Below are 17,656 nucleotides of genomic sequence, written 5' to 3'. Positions count from 1 at the left end.
ATCTGCACAAGTACAATGCCAGACCACACTCTTTAGAATTCGCACCTGTGGCAAGCACGTCGAGCGAATATCATAAGGCACCAGTAGATACGAGCAAATAATACGATAATTGAACTTCGTGTTGAATTGCTTGGGTTATGTGCCCGTTTGTGTTTCGCTTCGTTCCTTTGTAATACAATACCACACACGTTAGGCTCCATACGTGGATAATAGAGTCAAAGGGTATCACTGATAATGACGCTCATGACCAGCCTGACCTGGATCTATTTTGGACAGACTCGCCCATCAATTGGCCACGTCTGCTTCGACACTGCGATCCAGTCTAGCCAGTCTATCAATGTCCCCCGTCGCCAATTGAGCAAGAGTACTCGCTGGGCTACTGGGGTTCTAGGTAGGCTAAATCCACAAGTCTCGATATGAAACGCGCTATTGCGCACCCAACCTGAGGACCCCAGTCCCCTATCGGGGCTAATAAGAGCTTGAATTCTTTTCACCTGCCCTTCTCGAATTACTCGCATGAACCTGCATAGGTATTTTCTCTCATGTACGGAGTACGGTTCCAGCAAAGACGGTCTTGACGAGAGCCGTGTGTGAACATATTGATTAGATTGATTCATACAAATCGGCGTATACCTTGTGGATTAATTGTCAATGCTCATTATCCTTTCAGATAACAGTGTCCTCCAATGTGTATAGACCCTGGCGATACTTCCTGACTCCGTATTATGATCTTGGTTCATCTTCAAGGGATGGAGCAGTCGTCAGACGGAGCCAATTGCAATCGTCTACTTGGACATTGAAAACATCCATACGTCTTTTGTTTGCTATAACACCGGCAACTTCTAATCTCCTCGCTGCCTAGGCTCTTCGGTATTCGCAAGATGGTGTGATGTAAATGGCCAAGGTGCCTTAGTTTATCATCGGCATGGCATTGTGTACACGTGCAATGGTCAACATATATACTAAACTCGCATGGCTACCTAGTCTCTGGTGTTTTTCTCTCTGTATAATACCATCATTCCTCCTAATCACTCTTCTCATATTACTAGGTAACTTTACTATTAGTAGAGTCGGTCTGCACCTCTACAGTCATCAATACACCAAGAATGGCAGGCACTTCAGTGACCAGGCAGATAGGAAGGAACTAAGTTAGAGGTGAAGGTGAATAACGTTGTATTCTCTAAGAGTTTAGTAGCCGGGCAGTAATAACTTCCTGACTCCATATACTACAAATGAACCGTCACCTACACTAGGTACCTAGGTAACCACTCTAGCCACTACATATTTTGCAGCAGTGAATATGTCTCGTATTACGGTGGGGCAGATTTCATGTGTAAAGTGCCTTCAGTAGATCATCCCAACGAAACAGTCAAATCTTGAGGTATAGCCATGGATTCTACTAATCAGCAAATCGTAAACTAGGAGACCACTTAATGGTAACGGTTCCTCACTGCGTTGATTATGTTAGCGAGAGACACAATTAATTCAGACATTATATGATTGAATACTCTTCACCTGAAACCAATCCTCGTGTAACCATTGGCACCCATGTCAATGTTACCCTATACTGTCTATGGGGAATAAAAAAACAAAACTCAAGTAGTTGTTAGTTCATTACAGAGTACTAATAAATGTACTGGGTTGAAGGTGATTCACACCATAATTGTTAGTTACTTGAACAGGTGACTAAGTCTGCAATCAATGCTTCGCGATACTTCCTCCATGCGTAGAAACGCGAGTATGAGCTGCCCTGTCAGGTATCAGAACACGACTGCAGCCGAAAAATGACCCATGAGACAATTCTGAACAGGCTGTAAACCGTTCACGATATGGTAGATGGTTAGATTGGAGAGGACATAGAAACACAGCGTCTTCATTCGGTGACGGTATCTCATTATAATTTATGCAAACTGCCTCCCTTTCCTCACCAAAAAAACGAAGTCTTCCTGGACCCGAATCTCAAATAGTATCGCCTATAACCATGTATGATGCAAATATCCGCATGGACCAATGAACTCCAACAGTGCTGCAAACCATCGCTGTTAATCTAATTTCTACCCACTCCTTTTGATATGACTGTCCATTCTTTCCCAATTGTGAGAACCCTAAACACACTGCGTGTTTCCGTATCGTCCTGCCATAGTTGGGTCCACAGCCTCGATGCTTGGCCGGCCATCCTATGAGCCAACCATCGTAGCAAAAGCCTCAGCTGGAAGTTGTGACTGGAATTTGTTAGTCTTCCGTACCCGATTTCATAATAAATGAGACCCATACCTTCTTCTCGTTGAATATCACCAAAGCCTGGTCGAATTCCCAATTCACTTGGGTAAGACACATCTCGGAGTATTGGGGTGTCATCCCCGTTTGCTTGCATAACTCGGCGATCATTGCTTGGTGTTGATCGGCTGGTGCCGTAGTAGGAATTGAGGCAGGCGCTGCGAACACATTGGGGAGTACACTATACGTTCGAAGTGACAGCATGTCACTAACGACTCGGATAACCCCCTGCCCTGGCTTTCCGGGTCCAAGGACGAACGTACGGGAGAAGCTTCGCTTTCCCATAGCATTGGTGTTGGGGTCTTGCTCCTCGAACTCACCGTGCACTGCCACTATCAAGCCATCGACGCCTCCGGAGCTCTGGCCGCTGGGATCGACAAGTCCCTGCAAAGGGTGGCAATCCATGATGTACTTGCTGATCTCCACTTTGATATCAGGGTGTCGAGTGAGGGGAAGGGTCTTCCAAGCATCCTGAATGCTGGCAGTGCCACGGAAGAGTCGTTGGATGCGAGGGTTCGGCATGGTGATTTTAGTCAAATTCCGCGATAGCTTGATATACGAAGCCCAAGACATGGGTGCAGCAGCGTTGGGATCCGGAGCTGCTCGTGTGTCAACCGATATAGAAAATCGACTGTCTTCGTCGTATAGCCTTGACGCGAGACCAGGTCGGTCGCTGTCATATGCCGCAAAAAATTCCAAGAGGAAGTTTTCGCCAATACCACCGACATCCCTGAAGTCCGGGCCGTTTTGGGGAATTGGCTTAGGTCTGAGGGCAGCCTCCTGCTCAGCAATCTGCTCCGGGGTGCGTAGTTGGGTCCCGTTGATGTTCTGCAGCCTAGGAAACCATTCCAGAAGGGTTGATGGGTAGCTCGGATCTATGGTTTCAATGGGATTCCCTGTCATGAATAGGGTTTCGAGGTACTTGAACTTGCCCTTCCACGGTTGGAGTGCTTGCATTGAAGCCACCTGGTTGCCACTCATGTCGAGATTTTTCAAACGAGGAAATGTGGTAGCAACGACTTCCACTTGGCCAACATCATCGATATTATTGTTTGCCAGACTGATGCTCTCGATTGCATCTTGTTTCTCCTTATCCGTCTTGAAAAGACTCTCGCAGACAGCCATGAGTCCCCTGAAAGTCTTCAGAGCACGCTCTCGACTCTCAAACATACCCAAAGTGACGAGGTTTGCATCTGAAGCAAGGGCATCCAGATTGAGGAGCTTGTTGGCGCCAAGGTACCGAGAACTTAAAATTTCCTGAAGTTTGGTACGGAGCTCTAGAGTAGTTTTGGATTCGATTGCCGTGCCCCTGTCCGGGACTTCGTCCACTTCGATGACCTCCAAAGGCGCACCAGCAAACGTGAATGTGTTGAGCTTGATTAATTCGGAAGCATCCTCCCCACTCGCTCCTATGTAGACGTAATCACCGACTGTATGGTGCTACAGTGAGTTAGCAGGCGTTGTTGAATAGCGTCAGCTGAGGTGCGGGAGTGTATAGTTATGTAGCAGGATGCATGGTAGATCGATAAATAGTTCTCCGAATCTCGCATAGCCGAGTCGCATGTTCCGCACCTGAAGCCCTGTCAATGACGATACATACCTTTTTTATGGCGACTTTTCGCTTCGATCCAGTTCTGAAGGAACCAGCTTTTCTCTCCATAAAGCCAAGGAGGTCGTTGACACCTCCTCCAGCATTGCTGGCGGCTTTGCTTTCTTTCAAACCACCAACTCGTAGAACCGTCAGGCCTGTCATGTCTTGGGATCGAGTCTTGGGACCCTTGCCAGAGGAAGCACTTGAAATACGAGAGGCAAGGGATGCAGCGGTGCCGTTGCTCAAATGCTTCAGCACATTTTGGGCATTTTTGGACGGGCCGCCACGTGTTGAAGTTCGAGTACTGGACCGAGTAGGCTTGACGTCGGCAGTGGTAGCCTTCTTAGCCCGTCGACCGGCACTGTCCATATCCAAATCGCCATCGCCATCAACACGACCAGCCTTGCGCTTCTGAATTCCACCTCTGGAGGTGGTAGCTGGCTTGCGCGCATTGCGAGTCTCGCGCGCGCTGGTATTCTGACGACCTCGAGGCGCCATAGTGGTAGGTGGTGATTCGAGATAGTGATAGTAGATAGTTTTTTTTCCCCCTCCTTTACTTTTTTTGTTTTTGGAGGGTAGTCTTGCTCGTAGTTTTTGTGGTTTTTGGGCTCCTCCCCTTTTTCGTATGTGGTTTTTTTTTTATCGTGGTATTTTTTTTTATCGTGGTATCAGAAGCGCAGATTGTTGCAGTTGTGAATTTGTGAGAGCCGTTTGGTGATTTCACAACCTCAAATGCTGAACGTGATCGAGTTCGTGGTCGAGGAAGGGGCCAGAGCTGGTTAGAGATGCAGCGGATGATGATCCAACCCTTGAGCCATGAAGCGCAATGCCTTCAGATGGTGATCGCAACCTGAAGATGGTCTACACCAACGCAGCGATAAGCGCGAGTAGGTTGGTCGAGATTCGTGCGACTGTGTAGCGTATTGAGTTGAAACGAACAAGACGCGACGATTCGCTGGCGATATCTCTGTCGACGTGAGAGTGAGAGCCGAAGCCTTGTGACAAAGATTTGCACAAGCTCCGCGATGTTTGTGATGCGGAGACGAGGCAATAGTTACGTGAGGAAAAAGGGAAAAAGTTGTAGAAGACAAAGAAGTTCTCTTCGCGAAGCAAGCTGTGACGTTTTACAAAGGCCCCACTAACGTTGGCGAGCATGAAGGCACTCGACCAGGCAGCCTCACTACCTGATTTAGCCTAGTTACCTTTAGTGGTTGGTTGACTTGCAAGAAAGCCAAACGGCGTAAATTCGGAACCTGAATGGAAAACAAGGATCCATTGACTGCCTTTGCAAAGATACCAGGTTGGTATCTACTTTGCTTCACATGTAAATAGCAAAAAGCAAGAGCTTCTGAAGGAAGTACGAGAAAGATTTTGCGTACACTTCAGGGTTTTATAAACACTACGCATTGATGGCCTGATGATATATTTTCCAGCTACTGCCTACCTAAGGTACTAGCCACCTACTACGGTAGGCACCTGCCTACCTGCCAACTTTACAGTTGAATGAATACTGGACTTGAGTTAAACACCGCCAAAGCTGGAAACTCAGATGGGCCTCGAATCACGTGATATCGCGTTTTAAACCAGCGCGACCCAGGCATGGGCAACGCGCCCTTGCCTTCGTTAGCTAAATCAATCATCTGCCTGTGCCTGGTTTTGTCACGGAAGAACTATCCCAGAGGAAAATATAGCCTCATCGTCCAGAATGTTTTAATTATTGATTCAAATCACTGCATACCCGAGGAGCCGCGCGTCACTACACTTATTCGCTACGATGGACAGTGACGAGTTCGACGATGACATCGCTGATGAGGATTTCATTACCGCTCTTGATCAAGTCTCGTCTTCTATGAACGGGCAAGGCAACGCAAAAGCTTTACATGCAGTAGCATCGCAACCCTCGAACAAGCCAAACTCTGCAGCTGTGGCAGCTTTGGAATTGGAGGATCTCCCCTCAGATGCATTCTCATCCCCAGAGCCACAGTCGAGATCGAATGTGTCTGTAGCAGCCTCGGCTGGTCAGGCCCCTCGAACAGGGTTCAATCGAACAAGTTCCGGAAATTGGCGTCAGACGACTCTTTTTGGCGGCTCACTATCAAGCGATGGCCCGCAGCCTTCGCAGCCAGCAGCGGCGACAAGAGTGTTCCGCGTCGATCTTCCTCGAGAAGAACCAACTCACCATGAAGTCGACACTGAGGCTATGCAGACATGGGTCTATCCCACCAACTTGGGCGCTATTCGAAACTACCAATTCAGTATCGTCAAAAACAGTTTGTTTAACAACACCCTAGTAGCATTGCCAACTGGTCTCGGGAAAACTTTTATTGCAGCAACGGTCATGCTCAACTTCTATCGATGGACCAAGAAAGCCAAGTTAGTATTCGTTGCTCCAACAAAGCCCCTTGTGGCACAACAAGTCGATGCTTGCTACAATATCGCGGGTATCCCACGGTCTGAAACAACACTGTTGACAGGCGATATCCCTCCAGCTCTCCGTGTTGATGAGTGGGAGTCACGTCGAGTCTTTTTCATGACTCCTCAGACGCTACTAAATGATATATCACACGGATATGCCGATCCGAAATCCATAGCTCTGTTGGTCATTGATGAGGCTCATCGTGCGGTTGGAGAGTATGCGTATGCCAAGGTCACCAAACTCATTCGACGATTCTCCAAGAGCTTCCGAGTACTAGCATTGACTGCCACCCCTGGCTCAAAAATCGAGACAGTACAAGAAGTCATTGACAACCTAGGCATATCTCACTGCGAAATACGCACAGAGGACTCAATAGACATTCGTCAGTATGTTCATCAGAGGAATATCGAACAGGTTGTCCTTGATCCGTCCGACGAAATGGTCCTAGTCAGTGAACTTTTCACCAAGGCCCTGAAACCGATGACAGATAAACTGAGCTCGCAAAACATCTGGTTTGGACGAAGCCCGATGGCTATCACAGCATACGGATTGATGCAATCCCAAAGAGAATGGTTCGCTTCTCGAGGGAGGCATGCGAACCAGGGCGTACAACACATGATGCGAGCTGTCTTCAGCGTTCTTACCAGCATCGCACACTCGATAAAATTGCTAAACTTCCACGGTATTAAGCCTTTCTACGACAATCTTGTCGACTTGCGTAGCGAACAGGAAGGCAAAGGAGAAAAGGGCTCCAAGTACAAGCGCCAACTGATTCAGGATTCTAATTTTCAGGAGATGATGGATAGGATTTCCAAATGGCTTCGCACGGAAGGTTTCGTGGGACATCCCAAACTCACAGCCTTGGCCGATACTGTGTTGAATCACTTCATGGACCAGAGTGACAACTCGGCGACTCGTGTAATCGTGTTCAGTGAATACCGAGATTCTGCTGAAGATATTGTGCGCATGCTGAATAAACATCAACCTCTTGTCAAGGCCAGTGTCTTCGTTGGACAGGCTGATGGCAAGAGAGGAGAAGGCATGAAGCAAGCCCAGCAAATTGAGGCAATCAATAGGTTCAAGAGGGGTGACTTCAACGTGCTCGTTGCTACCTCAATCGGAGAAGAAGGATTGGACATCGGACAGGTCGATCTAATCGTATGCTATGATTCTTCGGCATCCCCAATTCGAATGCTGCAACGAATGGGAAGAACTGGCCGAAAACGAGCGGGTAACATTGTGCTGCTACTCATGCGTGGCAAGGAAGAGGATCAATTTGCCAAATCCAAAGACAACTACGAAAAGATGCAAACATTGATTTGCGAGGGAAGTCGGTTCAATTTTCGATTTGACCTCTCGACACGAATCGTTCCAAGAGGGGTTGTACCCGAGGTGGACAAACGACACGTTGACATTCCTATCGAAAACACACAGGACCAGTCATTGCCGGAGCCGAAAAAGCGTCGAGCACCAGCAGGAAAGAAGAAGCCACCGAAAAAGTTCCATATGCCTGATGGAGTTGAAACAGGATTCCAGAGTGTGGCGAGCTTGTTAAAAATTGGTGGGAAAGCAAAACAACAAAGCAACAAACACAACCCGGAGCTGGGTGATCTCGCCACCGTGCCAGAACTCAGCAAGGTATTGCTCGGTGAAGAAGAGCTTAAAGAGCTCAACCGGGCATACCGCAACTTACCGTTCAATCATAGCATAATTGAGGAGACAGATATGCCTGATATGACAGCGTACCCAGAGCTGCAGAGGCAGCTTAGACCAGTATTTAAGCTAAAGCATGGGACACGCACCAAACGGTTTGTCAAAATGTGGCACAAGATGGCGCATGATCCAGAAAGCCTGGTTTTGCCTTGTCGAGACCAAGATAGGAGCAACTACTTGGAGATACCAGTACACGCATTTGCTGGATCCGGATCTGAAACCGAACCAACAAACGAAACACCAACAACGAAAGCGAAAGGAATGGGAGCGAAAGCGTCAGTCAAGAAGAAACAAAATAGAAAGCCACCTTCAAAGGCACAACCTCGTGCGAAAAGAAGGAGATTGTCATCCGATTTAGCACCGCAAGCATTTGCTGTTAGCTCCATGGTGGAAGAGGGCCTTTCTGAAGAGGACGATGAAGAGGACGAGGTCATACCTAGAGGCCGTGGACGACCAAAACAAAACAGCAAGCCTGGATCGAAAGTGAAGCGAAGGCCTCGGCAGAAGAAAGGTGGGCTTAACAGCGACGAAGTCGGCGATGATTGTGAACGGGACAGCGATATGATTGAGACTGATGGATCCGACAATGGCGAAGACCTTCTGGACTTCATCGTTTCTGATAATCATCCGGTGTCGAGTGGGAGGGAGCCCGCTTCTCTACGAACAAGTTCTCCACCCGCTTCATCAACATCCACTCTGGAGTGTGCCCATGATAAATCAACAAAGCCATTCTATGTGCCGACACAATTCCCAGGCACGCAGGAGAGTGACGATATTCCAGACCTGGGAGAAGTTCTGAAGATGACCGGGAAGCAACGAGGCCAGGAGTTTTCCGACGATGATGTTACTGTAAGACGCACAGCACGTGGACGGCGAGCTGTTGTGGATGATAGCGACAGTGATTGATTCGTACGATGGCCTGCAGAAGGGGTTTTGGGAATTGGCAACGAGGGAAGTCACTAGAAGAGGCGCATCATGATGTAATGACAAATGATACATAAGCTATATAGACTATCTGAAAGAGTAATTGATGGGTGGGCGAATCGCAGCAAGGGTGTCATTGTTGAATATCTTTATCCTGACCGTGTCAATACCCTAAGAATCACTCACTGGTGCAGATCCTGTATGTTGGTCAGCCGTGTGTCCATATATATGACTATCGAACATAACAATGTGACAACATCTCGAAACTTCAGAAACCCGATTTATAAGCACCACCGCCCCCGACGCATCTACCAGGCTCACCGACCGCCCGCTCGCTCATGATAGTCCCCGCGTGCAAACACGCTCGAGAGCGGCGCACAGCAGAGACGAAGAGCAGAGCATCTTGTTGGGAGCTTAGCTGGCAAATACATATGCCGAGAGCAGTCTAAGACGGCTCTTCCTATGAGTAATGGAGGGGTTGAAAAAAGGAGCTCATCATGCGAGATTATACAGGAAACAAATGTGGTGTAACTTACAGGTGTAAATGTGGCTGTCAGCCGTTTTGTTAAGAGTTGAAAGAAGAAAAGGAAGAAATTGCAGAATCACGAACTGGAGTTTTCTGCGCCGACAGTGGAGAAAGAATTCTTTAAGCGACGTGGTCCACTTTAGACGCGGAGGCGCCAACTTCAAACGCGTGCTTTCCACTCCGTGACTACCTTAGCTACAGCATGTAGCGCCCCAGGACTTGGGGAAAAGAAGCTCCGAAGAGGCTTGTGAAGATCTGATCTAACTAAGAGATATCGAATTACTAACCTATTACTTAAAATAGTCATGATGAGGCTGACGGTATCTGGAGTATGTAAGGTAGTTTGTAAAAAGGCCTAGCCTTATCACCCCTCCTGACCCCACTCACACAAACAGCTTGCAGCTGGCCACTCCGGGGAAAGGATAATCCTAGGTTTCGTGGTAGACTATCCATACCTTAAGGTAGTAACTATCCCAACCCATTAATCACATCATCACTTGCTACGAATCGACTGTATTCCCTCATCCAGGGATATCTTGCTTATCCATCAACATCATCGGGAGAATAGCAATACTCATTGACCAAAGAAGCAAACCATTAGCCATGACTGCGACAGGAACGAGCGTTTCGCTCCTCAAGTTTGTAGGCACCGTCTCGCTGGGCTTACTGACGGTACGTTCAGAATCTATTGACACTAGCAGTTTGGTTTGTGCATCAAGTGATGTCACAGGATCCTATCCCATCTACGCCCGCAAACAACTGAGCATAGCATATACCTTTGTCTATGGCCTGTTGTAATCATGTTATGTTATTGTGCCTAGTCGTATGCTGCTTCGCATACCATCGAGTTCTTACCACTCTTTGCTAATCTTTGTCTTCTAGGGCGTCTCTTATTCTATCACCTCTCTCGCCCTTCCCGTCCTGCTCCGACTTCCCTCTTCCAACTCCGCTTCCCACGGCCTCAACTCTCTGAACGCTGCTCTCAAGACACCCATCCTCGCCCTCACTTCTCTCGCCTCCGCGCCCTTCCTCATCAGCTTTGCTCTCGCTCCCCGCTCATCTCGCCACCCTTACCTTCTCTATACAGGACTCCTCGCCACCCTCTCATTCGTCGCTCCCCTTGTAATCCCCGCGCCTGCTATTCGACATGTCGCATCATCGGCGCCTCGGCAATCTCAAAGAGCTAAAATGGAGGCTAGCTACGAGGTTCTAGGCGACGCTCACAGTGAGCCTGCCAGTGAGGAAGATATTGATGATATCAATGGTGAGGGTGTGAGAGTGGAGGTGGAGGGCCTCGTCCACAGCTATATTGCACGAACCGCCTTCTCTGCTCTGGGTTTCACCATGGCAGTTATTGGAATCTGGGGTGATGGTGCACCTCAGGCAGTTGTCTATGTCTCATAAGAGAGTTTGACACACTTTTGCGATCTCTTACAAGTTGAGAGAGATAAGTTAAACATAATGGCGTTCTCATTTTCTTTTACGAATGTTATTTCATGACAACTCAGTTACGACCCTTTCATTTTCGTCTCGGAATGTGAAATAAGAAAAAGAAACATGAAGGCCGTATAACAAGTAAATAAACCCCAAAGTCCCCGAATGCAAGCTTAGTGAGTACCAGTCGGAGACTCGATGCATATTTGAGCAGAAAACCAGATCATTTGCTTTGATGGCCACAATACGGACACACTACTCAATATGGAAATTCACAAATATCGGAACTTTCATCGGAACCAGAAGAATGACCGTAATCAGAGCCTGACGAACTGTTGTTCTTTAAGCCGTGGCGTCGCTTCGTCTCCCAGGCTTGAGACAGACGAGACTTCATCTCCTGGACCGCAAAATCAATCGTCGTGCTGAACTCCTTTTCATCGGGATCCACTTCATCGTCGTCAACCCGAGCTTGAACGCTGAAATACCTTGACGCTGAGTACTTCTCACCCAACCTCTTGGCAACATCATTAGCCTCGTTTAAGCTCACCAAGCGGCGTTTCCCGGGATGCTGCTTCATTGTAGTGCGGCAGAGGTCCCACAAAACGAGATCAATGCTTCGAGATTCGAGCCTTTTGCTTGATCGATTCTTCTCAACACCCATGGATGCCAAAATCAGAGGAACTTCCTGTGGCTTGTAGGTATCACTGAGCCCCAGACTTTCGAGCGATCTCCTCTGCTCTTGTGAATGAGCGTCCAAGGCAGCCTCCTGGATAAACTCCTCCGAGTTCTTTCGCAAGGTATCTTGGACGCGATTTCGGTCTTGAATGCTGGGCTTGTCAGGCATGGTAAACTTCTGGCTAGTGAGTTTGTCATGCGCGAGCTCAGCAGGAGTCCGGCCGACGGCGTTCTCCCGGTAGACAAGGCTGGGCTTGAATTCTACCAAGACGTGAACAGCGGCAATCATGCCAGCCATAATCGCCGTGTGAAGGCACGTGTCCCCTGCTCCGTTGAGCATCTCGAGTTCTTCGCCTTTAGAATATTCGAGAAGGAGCTTGAGCATCAGGACCGATTCCTTCTCTTGGCCAATGTATGGCTTAGCATACCCTGAGACGTTGTATCTGCGGTAACTGTTGCGATTGTCGGTACCAAGTGTCATTCCTGAAATTTGGGAAATCCAAGCGTGTACGGGGGTGGTGCCGTTCTCGTTGAGGTTCTTTCTCTGGAGGAAAAGATGACTGCGAAGGCCCGAGTCCAAGAGGTCCAGAAGCTCACGAAGCTGATGTGCCTTGGGGTTGCGTTCGATTGCTGCATGGATGATGTTTTCACCCCTTTGGTTTCGAGTCGACTGATCCGCATTGGCTGCCAGCAAGATTTTGACAGCGTCGACTCTTCCAAGGCGGCAAGCTACCATCAGCGGTGTGTCACCCTCAGAGTTCTTCTTCTCAATGAAATCTGGGCAAGCTTCAACAAGATACTCTAGCAGGTCGTTAGCATTGTCTCCAGGGTGCGCCAAAACCGCACAATGGATCACGAGATCATCTGTTCACAGAGTCAGTATTGTTTGCAAAAACTTTTGTTGGTTGAACTGCTTACTATCGGCTCCAAGCCACTTGGAAATTGCGCGGTCGAATCCGCCAGGACTCTCCTTCAAATGCTTGAATCTTGAGTCCTCCTTGGAGGCCTTGGACTTGGCAAACTCGCCATACAACCTATGCGGGGCATCTCCAAGGAAGAGCTCGACGCTCTCCACACTACCACCCAGAGCAGCATGGAGGAGAGGCGGCGTTCTCAGTCCGCTGCTCTTGATAACCATACCACGTCCAGCATTTGCCCAATCCTTTCTGTGAAATGAGTTAGTGGTGAGTAAATAAGACGAATGGACGTTATTTCGTACCTTTTCCTGCCGTAGACGGTCAGTCCCTGGTAATATCGCGGCTTTCGCTTCAGCTCGACACCGCTCTTCTTGACAAGATGATCGAGTGGTATGCCTGCTCCAGTCCGTTTTATCACTAGGGCGAGCAGTTGAGTCTTCCCGTGCTCAACTGCCCACTTGAAATCCGACTGGGGGAAGGTAAAGCCGCAGGTCGAGCTTTCGTCCTCTTGATCGGCGTCATCACCTTCGAACTTCTGACCTGAATAGTGTTGTGCCAAGTCCAAAAGGAGCTTGAGGCCAGCCGTATCGTTTGTGTCGAACGTGTGGACGAATAAGCTCCTCTTCTGATGTCGGTACACAACCTTCCCCTTCTCGACCAACCAGCTTGGAACCGATTCACATAAGATCTGGAGGGGCTTGGTATGAGACTCCACCTCCATAGAAACATGCCCAATATCGTCTATGGTGAACTTGTCCTGCACCTTCTCAGAGACTATTCGTGGTTCGTTCTCGCCGGAGCTATCAGAGCTATCGGAATCAGACTCATACTCCTCGTCTTCGTTGCCAGCCTCCATTCTGAAGCGGACCTTATCCTTTTTGGGTGGAGACCATTGTGCCTTGACAATTTCAAGCAAAGCCCTTGCTAGATCATTGTGTCCTCGAAGGAAGGCTACTGAGAAAGGAGTATTGCCCATGTTATCCGAGACAGCGATCTTGAGTGGCGGTTGATCCTTTTCGGCGCCCCAGGCTTGGAGGGAGAGCTCCTTGACCTTCTCAATATCTCCCGCCCACGCAGCCTCCATTCTGTTCCAATTAGATAAGACAATGAAAAGCGATTTGGATCTACTTACAGCTCAATGTAACCATCTCTTCTCTTTTCCGTCATATCCCGGTCATTGTTAAATGAGAAGTGAAACTCGAAAGGCTTGATGGACTTGTCCTCGTCCTTGGTTCGGCTACTTGTGCTTGAGGGGTTGTTCCTCAGATTCGTCTTGATGTCAGGATGTAACTCATCAAAGGTTTTCGCACCTCGTTTTATGAGCTCTTCTTCAAGGGCTTGGAAACCTGCTGACAGCTCCTTGATTGCTTCCAGTTTTTCCGGAACTCCTTTAGGCTCTGGATTCTTCTTGATATCCTCCTCATATCGCTTGAGACGAGAAGCGAATGACCTCTTTTGACTCTCAACTTGCTCTGAAACAACCCAATGAGAGTAACTTCCAGAAGTGAAGTGGCCCAGGAAGTCATCCATCCCTGGGGTCTCCCTTGGTTTCACAGGTCCAGTCTTTTCAACATGGAATCCACGAAGACGATTCAGCGACCTTTGGACCAGGTCTAAAGCTGATTGACCCTTATTCCAGTTTCTCTGATACTCATTGAAAATTAGCCGATGTGTCTCTGTATTCAGTGAATTCGGGTCGGCGCCGTTTTCAAGGAGTTCGATTGCGACATCTGTACGGCCAGATCGGATGGCGGTGATCAATGGCTGTTCCACAGTCTCCTTATACATCTTCTGGTTGGCCTCCAGAGTGCCCAGGCGCCCAGACATGTCGGAGACCTTGGCGGACTTCAACCAATTATCGAAGTCGATGTGAGCTGCAGCACCAGCAGAGAGTAGCTTCAACACCAAAGCAACATCTCCACTCTGAACGGCAGTGTTAATCGGGGCAATAGTCTCTGCGTTCCAATAACTTCCATCGCAGACCATGTGATTGATAGCCGCCTTTATGCCCATCTTGTCGTTATCCAGGAGCGTATCAATGAGCTCCACCTCTCCAGATTCAACAAATCTATGGAAAGCAGTGCATCCTTTTGAATCAGCTTGGGCGGATGTGGCGCCGAGTCGCATAAGGAGATTTGACATCGACTTGGCCTTGTCATTAGGCAGTGTCAAGGCCAGAACCAGTGTCAGAATCACACGACTGTCACCATGTTCCGCGAGAGACTTGACGGGCAAAATCGAATCGGTCCCGTACTGCGAGTTATTTGTCAGTAGAAACTCTTTGAAATCTGGATTAGGCGTCATGTTATTTCACTTACATCACAAAGAACCCTAACAGCGTCCTCGTTTCCTTCTGCGATGGCAAGATGAAGAGGAGAACACTGGAGATCCCATGCTAAGGCGTCGACATTGAAGAAATCCGGCTCGTCTTGTGACTCTTCGGGAACAAGATCCTCAGCATTCTCTGCTTCGACTTGCTTGATTTTGACGAAAGACCCAGTAGTCATAGATGCGGCATCGGCATCTGTTGTCCCGTCATCAATCATCTCGCCATCGGATTCTCCATCGGGATCTGATGCAGCGTCCTTGTCACGAACCCCGTCATTGTTGTCAGAACTGGCCTTCTTTGCTGCTCGGCGCTTCTTGTCCTGTCGTTCCTCTTCAGCCTCTTCGTTTTCGATTGACTTCTCCATCAAGATTTTGATAATCTCCACATCACCTCGTGAAGCAGCGAGGTGTAGGGCATTCCTGCCGTCCGCCAGTCGTGCAGTCAGCCGTGCACCGCGGTCAACAAGGCACTTGATGACCTCTGGCGTCGATGTCATTACGGCGAGATGGAGAGGGGTTCTGCCAGTATAGTCTCTCTTGTTAGGATCGGCATCTTCCTGGCTTAGCCAGTTTGATACGTCGTCAACGTCACCATCGACAATTGACTGGCAAAGTCTGGTAACGTTGCCCACATACGCCATATCAGTCCAGTCTTGCTCAGTCAGAGGGTTGAAAGAACCAATTTGCTGTCGACCAGGATCATCGATCAAGAAGGAGACTTTGCCTTTGATATAAATCTGAGCCTCCTTCTCTGCGACTTCCTTTTCCTGGTCCGTAACAGCCTCTGGGCAGCAGCCACAGCAGTCTTCGATCACGTCTTGTACACGCCCAAAAAATGCAGGGTGGCGATGGAGATAAACCTCTCGATCATCAGGCTGGTTCCATTCTGCATTAAGAAGAAGATCTCGCGTATAACAGAGTTTCTCGATCCGCTTGGCATTGAAGTGCTGCCCATAAGGCACAGTGAAGGTATGGTAGTTACTGACGTCCTCTTCAGACAGCCAATCAGCAATTTCATCCTCATGGTAGTCCTTGATGTTCCCGTGGAGGACCTGGTGGGATCTATAAACCCGGGGCCGGCCTCGCTCCTCACGCCTCTTGTCGAGATATGTATCTCGAGCTGTGGTGGTTGGAAGCCGTTCAAGAACAAGGAGACGAGCCAAGCCTAGAGTTCTTCTGAAACTTCTTTCGAAGATGGTTGGATCGATCTGGTTTCGATCTAGCTCGGGCCAGTAGACCTCAAAGTTTCTGTGTGAATACTTTGACAGTCGATTCTCGTAAGAAGGACTTCGACGAGTAAGATCAATGTGGTTGATTTGCGTGATGAAGCTCCCGAGAGCCCGGGGAGTCACATATACCTGAGTCCTGTTAGACAAAGCCAAAAACTCCGGATCCCCTTGCTAAGACAATATGTTCTTATGACGAATGCTGCCTTACCTGAGTTCCATCGTATGCTCCACCTGCAGCGTCAATGTCAAATCCAGTGAGGATTTCACTGACAGATTTGTAGACGCGGAGAACGATCTATAACACAGTCAGTCATCATTATGGTAGACGTGAGGCAGTGTGGGGTCCTGTACCTGAATGTGCCGAACAGGATATTGACTAGCAATTGTGATTGCGTATTTTGTTCTCACAACTGTTACCTCATTCAAAAGAGCATCTTTGATTGCCTGTTCAATCTGTTTGATCTTGTCGATGGCCTGATCGTGATTGAGCCCATACAGAAAGAGATCAACATCGGAAGCAGGGCAGAACTTCTCGTGGTAATATTCTCGAAGTTTTCGTTTAGTTGTGTTGAACTCTTTAGGGACAGGCAGGAGACAGTTGACGACTGAAGAACCAGCAGCCACAACGTTTGACCAGTCTAAGTCAGCCAGCGATGACTCTGAAAATATGTTGAAGTTCTTCTGGAACTCTTCGAGGTTCGCAACTGTCGCAGGGGAGCCATGAGCACGACGCTTGTCATCTGGAAGAGCCATTATGTACTTTGACTTTTCCTCGTCAGACTCGGCGTCCAGATTACGTGCGCGAGTGGTGATGAACTTGGTATTCTCCGTAAAGAGGGGAACCACATTGAGATAGGGGTCACCGAGGATTGGGTTATGGCGATCTTGCGCATATATAGATCGCAAGTTCGCTTCATACTCGCGATATGGAGCCATGATTTCGGTGATCTTTGTGTCTTTGTGGTCAAAGATGTACTTCGCCAGCTCCGAATGAGGAGCAGGGAGTTTCGGGAGGCTATCCATTTTGATTGGGGATCAGGACTTCTGGGGGAAGAAGCAAAGGATATTGAAGGATGAAGTGGAAAAAGAGAAAGAAGGGAAGTTGAGAGTGTATAGAAGAGGGGAAAGTATAGAGATGCGAAGTTCTGAATTCGTTCAATGTAGGTGACCTAGAGTGATTTTGCTATAGTAATCAGTCGAAAATGATATCAAGCAATTGGTACTCAGAGAAAGAACATCCGAAAAAGAGAGGGTTCTTCAACAGTTTTATATATTAAGGTACCTAGTTACGGTTACACATGGATGGAACTTGCTCAGTTGTCAACCCCTCCTCTTTGACCTGGCCAGCTGAAGCCATCCCTACCGCCATCAATAGAATTCTACCCCACTACCCTAAGGCTAAATATCAGTGAGGTTAGACCGCGTCCCACAACGCGTCTTAGTGGCAGCTTCCTGGGGTACAGGGGTATGTGCTGCCTAAAATGGCGAGCAATCAATACGCGAAAGCTCGTGATCTTGATCAAAGAGGTCCACTGATGCCTGGCTTGGAAGGCAGCATCTGCTTAATGAGATGATCGTTATCACATACAATGGTCTGGTCGCGGCGAGAGAGTGTGAATTGGAAAT

At 48.4% G+C, this 17,656-nt stretch overlaps 4 protein-coding genes across 4 annotated transcripts; 2 read left to right on the top strand and 2 right to left on the bottom strand.

The window, feature by feature from the left end:
* Positions 1 to 2,177: 2,177 nt before the first annotated feature.
* FTJAE_10331 (mRNA export factor MEX67) lies at positions 2,178 to 4,366 on the bottom strand (the record flags this gene model as incomplete). Its single annotated transcript, XM_037343162.1, has 3 exons — positions 2,178 to 2,222; positions 2,275 to 3,717; positions 3,878 to 4,366. The coding sequence occupies 3 exons, from the start codon at positions 4,364 to 4,366 to the stop codon at positions 2,178 to 2,180; spliced, it is 1,977 nt and encodes a 658-aa protein (XP_037202593.1).
* Positions 4,367 to 5,642: 1,276 nt separating this feature from the next.
* On the top strand, positions 5,643 to 8,903 carry FTJAE_10330 (fanconi anemia group M; the record flags this gene model as incomplete). Its single annotated transcript, XM_037343161.1, has 1 exon — positions 5,643 to 8,903. One exon carries the CDS (start codon positions 5,643 to 5,645, stop codon positions 8,901 to 8,903), a length of 3,261 nt encoding a protein of 1,086 aa, XP_037202592.1.
* Positions 8,904 to 10,050: 1,147 nt separating this feature from the next.
* Positions 10,051 to 10,851, top strand: FTJAE_10329 (Autophagy-related 33; the record flags this gene model as incomplete). Its single annotated transcript, XM_037343159.1, has 2 exons — positions 10,051 to 10,119; positions 10,330 to 10,851. The coding sequence occupies 2 exons, from the start codon at positions 10,051 to 10,053 to the stop codon at positions 10,849 to 10,851; spliced, it is 591 nt and encodes a 196-aa protein (XP_037202591.1).
* Positions 10,852 to 11,140: 289 nt separating this feature from the next.
* FTJAE_10328 (ankyrin repeat) lies at positions 11,141 to 17,053 on the bottom strand (the record flags this gene model as incomplete). The annotated part of the gene is made up of 7 exons (XM_037343158.1): positions 11,141 to 12,420; positions 12,475 to 12,722; positions 12,776 to 13,558; positions 13,606 to 14,726; positions 14,792 to 16,159; positions 16,239 to 16,325; positions 16,382 to 17,053. 7 exons carry the CDS (start codon positions 17,051 to 17,053, stop codon positions 11,141 to 11,143), a joined length of 5,559 nt encoding a protein of 1,852 aa, XP_037202590.1.
* Between the last annotated feature and the right edge of the window lie 603 nt (positions 17,054 to 17,656).

This window comes from Fusarium tjaetaba (assembly GCF_013396195.1).
Source record: "Fusarium tjaetaba strain NRRL 66243 chromosome Unknown NRRL66243_c0000239, whole genome shotgun sequence".
In the NCBI taxonomy this organism is placed as follows: Eukaryota; Fungi; Ascomycota; class Sordariomycetes; order Hypocreales; family Nectriaceae; genus Fusarium; species Fusarium tjaetaba.
This window is presented reverse-complemented; position numbering and strand designations above follow the sequence as displayed.